Below are 5,599 nucleotides of genomic sequence, written 5' to 3'. Positions count from 1 at the left end.
GTCCGTGAACGGCGCCGGCCTGATGTCGGAGGAGCGAACGCAGTGAGCGTGGTTCCGCGAGACGTAGAACCTGTCGATCCGGGACTGGGACACCCGCCCCTCCCTCACCCGGGTGTAGGTGAAGGCCGAGGCGTCCGGGTGTTGCCACCGCCAGATGTCCACCAGAGAGAGCCGAGCGATCAGCTCTCTCAGGGCCGCCGACGAGAGCGGGTAGGGTTCCCGCCCCACCCGGTCCGCGGCCTCGAGGGTGCAGTTGAAGTCCCCCCCGAGGACCACGAGCTCGTCGGCGCCGATGGTGTTCAGGTGGGCGGACATCTGGCGGAAGAATTGAACCCTCGCCGGACCCGTGGACGGAGCGTACACGTTCAAGAGGTGAACGGTAGCGTCCCCGTCCCGGATCCGGTGGTGTAAGAGACGGCCCGGCACGACGTTGACCACATCGAGTACCGTCGGAACGAAGGACCCGGAGAAGAGCGTCGCCACCCCACAAGATGACTCGGTGAGGTGGCTGAACGACACTCTCCCCCCCCACTCTAGCAGCCAGTTGGCCTCGGCCTGCGGTGTCAAGTGGGTTTCCTGCAGGAAGCACACAGAGTAACCTCCCTTTTTCAGGTAGGAGATTACCTGGGCCCTGCGGAAATGGTCCTTGCACCCGTTAACATTGACGGTACTGATGGCATACATGGTCCTCTGTCAGGAGCGGCTGGCGACACTCACGGGAGACCCTGAGATCTCCCGAAGTTCACCAGCTGGTCGTGCAGCTTTCGGGCACGAATGTGCACGCACGTGCCCGAAGTCTTGCTGGCGTGGCCGGCCCTGAGGAAGGATCTCACAGAGTTTAGGACTCTCTCGAAATCCCCCCATTTGTCCAGGGCCAGCTGAACCTTATCCCTGCGGTGGGTGGTGGCCTCCAAGAAGTCCAGGAGCTCCGCCGCAGGGATGTTCGGAGAAGAGGCGGACAGAGCCTCCGAGCCCGCGCCGCACGTGGACTTCGACTCCTCCTCCCTCTCCTCCGGTTCTCCACCGCCCCCCTCGCGGTGAAGAAGCACAACGCACTCACGTTGGTGAGTGAGCGCGTTGCGTCTTATTTTGATTTTCACCGAGTCTCCCGGCGTCCCACCCCCGGGGGACGGCGCGGGAGACATCGGCGGAGGGACCCTCGCGGGCGTCGTCTGCACCCTGGATTTAGGGGGCGCAGACGGGCGCTCGACGCGCGCCGCCGAACCCGACGGCATGGGTCCCTCTTTCGGGGGCCGAGGCACGGTCTCAGGCCCGTCCCCGACCCTCGGAGGGAGGGGATCTACCCTCTCGGGTTCTTCCCCGCCCTCGGCCGCAGCCACCGGCTCTTTCGGGGGCTCCTCCTGCGCCCCCTCGGTGACCGCGACGGAGACCGGCCCCTCGGCGGTGGGTCGGGGACCGGTCTCGCGGCTCCTTTGCGCTTCCGGGAGGGGATCTACCTCGAGGGCGGCGTCTTCTGCCCTCTCCGGTTCTTCCCCTCCTTTCCGCGCTCCGGCAGCCGACACGAGCGCGGGCTCCTCGGAGCCCGCCTCTGCCTCGGCGGGTGTTTCAACGCCCCCCTCCGCGGCGGTGCGAGAGCCGGAGCTCTCGTCCCCGCAAGAGAGGGACACCCGAGGCAGTTTTAATTCTTTCTCTGGGAGGGGCGTTTCCTCGCCCCCCTCCGGCCCCTCGGCGGGGGTCTCTTTCGTGGGCTCCCCGGGGCCCGTTTCCACCTCGGGGCCCGAGTCCATCTCCTCGCCGGAGACGGCAGGACGAGGCGGGTCTTTCCGCCTCCCCGCCAGAGAGAGGAACCCCCCTCTTTCTCCGGGAGGGGCCCTCTCCGGCGGGGGGTCTCCAGGATGGGCTCCTTGGGAGCCGGCTCGGCCACGGGGGCCGAGACCGCCTCCACGCCAGAGAGAGGGACCCGGGGCGGATCTTTCTCCAGGAGGGGTGGTTCTTCACCCCCCTCCGGCTCCTCGGCTGGGGTCTCCCGCATTTCCGTGGAGCCCACTTCTGCCTCGGGGGTTGGTTCGGCCGCCCCCTCTTCGGCAACACCGGGTTCTGGGCCCGTGTCGCGGTCGGAGGAGGACGGCGCCCGAGGCAGCCGCTCCGCGGGAGAACCCTCCTTCGCCCCCTCGGCGCTCCCCGCCGCGGCCGGCCCCTCGACGATGGAGTCGGGGCCGACGTCCGCGGTCTCTTGCGGCGCGGGGAGGGGAACCGCCTCGAGGGCTTCTTCCGGTCTCTCGGCGGTGGCTTCCTCCATGGGCTCCGCTTCTTCGGCGGAGCCCCGGACCGCCTCGGCAGGTCGATGTTTCTCCCCCTCTTTGGCATGACGAGGGCCGAGGCCCCCGTTGCCGGTGGAGGGGGGACGCCGAGGCGGGCGTTTGGGTTTCGGGGGGCTTTCTTTCGTCCCCACGGGGACCCTTGCCAAGAGACCGGTTTTAGTGCACTTATGTGCACAGGTGGGGAAGAGGGCTTGTGCTTTCCTCTTCCCCCTTATGCCGCCAGAGAAGGTCCCCCGCCCCGTCGCGGCAGCGGGGAGCTCGCCTTCGGTGGCGTTTCTCTCCACCCGCTCGGGGAGGAGATGTTTTATTTTACGGGCGGCTTTGCCGCCCTGCCTCGCAGGGGGTTCCGGCGAGGGAGTCTCCTTTTCAGGAGCGCCCCCTGACCCGCCGCCAGATGACGAGGCGGCGGGTTTCGTCTCCCCCCGCTTGGCCTCCCCGGCGGACCCGGCCGCCGCCGCCTTCTTTTTGCTACGGCCGGCGACCACGGTCCACCCGGCGGCTTTCTCCCCCGGCGCGCTTACGGTAGGCGCGGAGGGTCCGGCCGCCTCGGGGGCCTCCTCCCCCTTCCCCCCCTTTGATGTTACCGGCAGGGGGGCGGGTGTTGTCTTGCCCCCCTCCGCGGGCCTCTTTGAGGGCCCCGGGGGCGAGGTGGACTCGGAGGGGCGCGGTGCGGGCGCGGGTGGCTTTGCGCCCTGCTGGAGCTTGGGGCACCTCTTCTTCTGGTGCCCCAGCTCCTTGCAGTGGTAGCACCGCACCTCCTCCGATGAGTAAAAAATGACATAATTGGTCCCCTCGAAGGGGACCACGAAGCTGCCCTCCGCCACGTCCTGACCCGCCAGTTGAATGGTCACCTGGCGGCGGAATGATAAAATGTGGCGGAGGTGCTGGTCTTTGCAGCCTAGGGGGAGGGGGTGGATTGATGTCTTTATCTCCCCCAAGGCTTGCAAATGGGGCCTGAGCAGGTCGTCCTTCAAGAAAGGTGGCACGTTTGAAAGGACGACCCTAGTGCCCAGGCACGCGAGCGGTTCGACGGGGATAAAAATCCCCGCCACCGCGAGACCCCTCTCGATTGCCGTGTTCGCGGCGGCCTCCGATTTTAGGAAAAATACGGCTTTCCCGTACATTTTAGAGGCCGCCACGATCGCCGATGGCCCCACCACCTTGGCCATGGCCTTGACAAAGCCCTCAATCGAGAGGGAGTCCTTCAGGAGGCACCGGACTCCGTGCCTCCTGGTAATGTTTTTAAAAGGTGCTGCACCTTCCGCTGCAGCCACCTTTGCCCACTTTATCGGGGCTTCTTGAGCTTGCCCGCTCATTTTTAAATTTTTTATTTTTATTTATTTATTTAAACAAAAACAAAACAAAACAGACAGACTCACCCCTGCACTCCAATAGTGCAGGGGTGCGCAAAACAAAATAGGAAAAAAGGACTAAAGTTTTTTTTTTTTTTTTTTTTTTTTTTTTTTTTCAAATTAAACAAACAAATGATTTTTTTTTTTTTTTTTTTTTTTTTTTTTTTTTTTTTTTTTTTTTTTTTACTTACCCAAGAAAATAAAACGAGATAAAATGAAAACAATATAAATAATCAAAATAAATAAATCCAGTTAAAGGTTTTCTTTTTTTAAAAATAAAAACCTTCAACTAAAAAATAATAAAAATAAGAAACAGGGCAGACAAAAGTGCCTGCCCTTCCCCTACTCTGCCCAAGGCAAGAGCAGGGGATTTTTAAAACAAAACGATTTTTAAAACAAAGTCAAAAACAGTTTTTCAAGGCAAAAATAATTTTAAAATAAATGAGATAATGTGCTCTTAATTAAAAATCAAAAAGGACCTAAAATAAAAGTAAGAAACCAAAGTTAAAATTGAAAGAAGGAAAAATAAAAATCAATCAAAAAGAAAAAATCCAAAATGGCCGCCCCCCTGCACTTACAATGCAAGTGCAGGGAGACAAACAAACCAAAACAAACAAACACTTATTTAAAAGAAAAGAACCGTTCAAAAACTAAAATTCTTTAACTAAAAGGTGCACCACTACTTTAGACAAATGAAAAGAACCCAAAATGTTCCAAAATAAAACTTTAAACCACTGTTTTTTAATCTTTTGCAATGAGAGAAGCAGGAGCTCCACTCATGGGTGACCTGCTCCAAACGACACAAAAGTAGGAGGAGTGGCAAACACTGTTGCAGCAGCAAAGGTCATTCAAAATGATCTAGACAAGATTCAGAACTGGGCAGATACATGGCAAATGACATTTAATAGAGAAAAGTGTAAGGTACTGCACGCAGGAAATAAAAATGTACATTATAAATATCATATGGGAGATATTGAAATTGGAGAAGGAATCTATGAAAAGACCTAGGAGTTTTTGTTGACTCAGAAATGTCTTCATCTAGACAATGTGGGGAAGCTATAAAAAAGGCTAACAAGATGCTCGGATACATTGTGAAAAGTGTTGAATTTAAATCAAGGGAAGTAATGTTAAAACTGTACAATGCACTAGTAAGACCTCATCTTGAATATTGTGTTCAGTTCTGGTCACCTCGCTATAAAAAAAATATTGCTGCTCTAGAAAGAGTGCAAAGAAGAGCGACCAGAATTATTCCGGGCTTAAAAGGCATGTCATACGCAGACAGGCTAAAAGAATTGAATCTGTTCAGTCTTGAACAAAGAAGACTACGTGGCGACCTAATTCAAGCATTCAAAATTCTAAAAGGTATTGACAGTGTCGACGCAAGGGACTTTTTCAGCCTGAAAAAAGAAACAAGGACCAGGGGTCACAAATGGAGTTTAGAAAAAGGGGCATTCAGAACAGAAAATAGGAGACACTTTTTTACACAGAGAATTGTGAGGGTCTGGAATCAACTCCCCAGTAATGTTGTTGAAGCTGACACCCTGGGATCCTTCAAGAAGCTGCTTGATGAGATTTTGGGATCAATAAGCTACTAACAACCAAACGAGCAAGATGGGCCGAATGGCCTCCTCTCGTTTGTAAACTTTCTTATGTTCTTATGTTCTTAAGTGAGTAATGTATCCTTGTGACAGGAATGGACGTGTGGTAACCTCAGGCCAGAATGCAGGAACAAAAACATAGACACCAGTACTGCAGGACAAAATAACTACAACCACTGTAATAATAATCTAATAATCAGCACCAGCTACATTCTCACTAGATGTCCACCAGACCACATCCAAACCAAACAATAGCAAAGAAAACATCGATTTTCAAATAACACAACATTCACTCAAATCAACAACAACACACTCTGCTATTCACCATCATATTTATAAATAAATACAATTAAACAACAACACGGCA

The 5,599-nt window shown here is 55.0% G+C and overlaps 1 protein-coding gene across 1 annotated transcript in view; it reads left to right on the top strand.

The window, feature by feature from the left end:
* Positions 1-1,633, top strand: part of LOC121308132 (mast/stem cell growth factor receptor kita-like) — a gene marked incomplete at its 3' end in the record, with an annotated part of 4,599 nt that extends 2,966 nt beyond the window's left edge. Inside the window, exon 5 of the mRNA XM_041240423.1 lies at positions 1,517-1,633. Within this exon, the coding sequence (XP_041096357.1) occupies positions 1,517-1,633 (117 nt within the window). The remainder of the gene's footprint in view (positions 1-1,516) is intronic.
* Between the last annotated feature and the right edge of the window lie 3,966 nt (positions 1,634-5,599).

The sequence above is a fragment of the Polyodon spathula genome, unplaced genomic scaffold (assembly GCF_017654505.1).
Source record: "Polyodon spathula isolate WHYD16114869_AA unplaced genomic scaffold, ASM1765450v1 scaffolds_398, whole genome shotgun sequence".
Taxonomy (NCBI): Eukaryota; Metazoa; Chordata; class Actinopteri; order Acipenseriformes; family Polyodontidae; genus Polyodon; species Polyodon spathula.
Note: the sequence above shows the minus strand (reverse complement) of the source record. Positions and strands in the feature narration are given on the sequence as shown.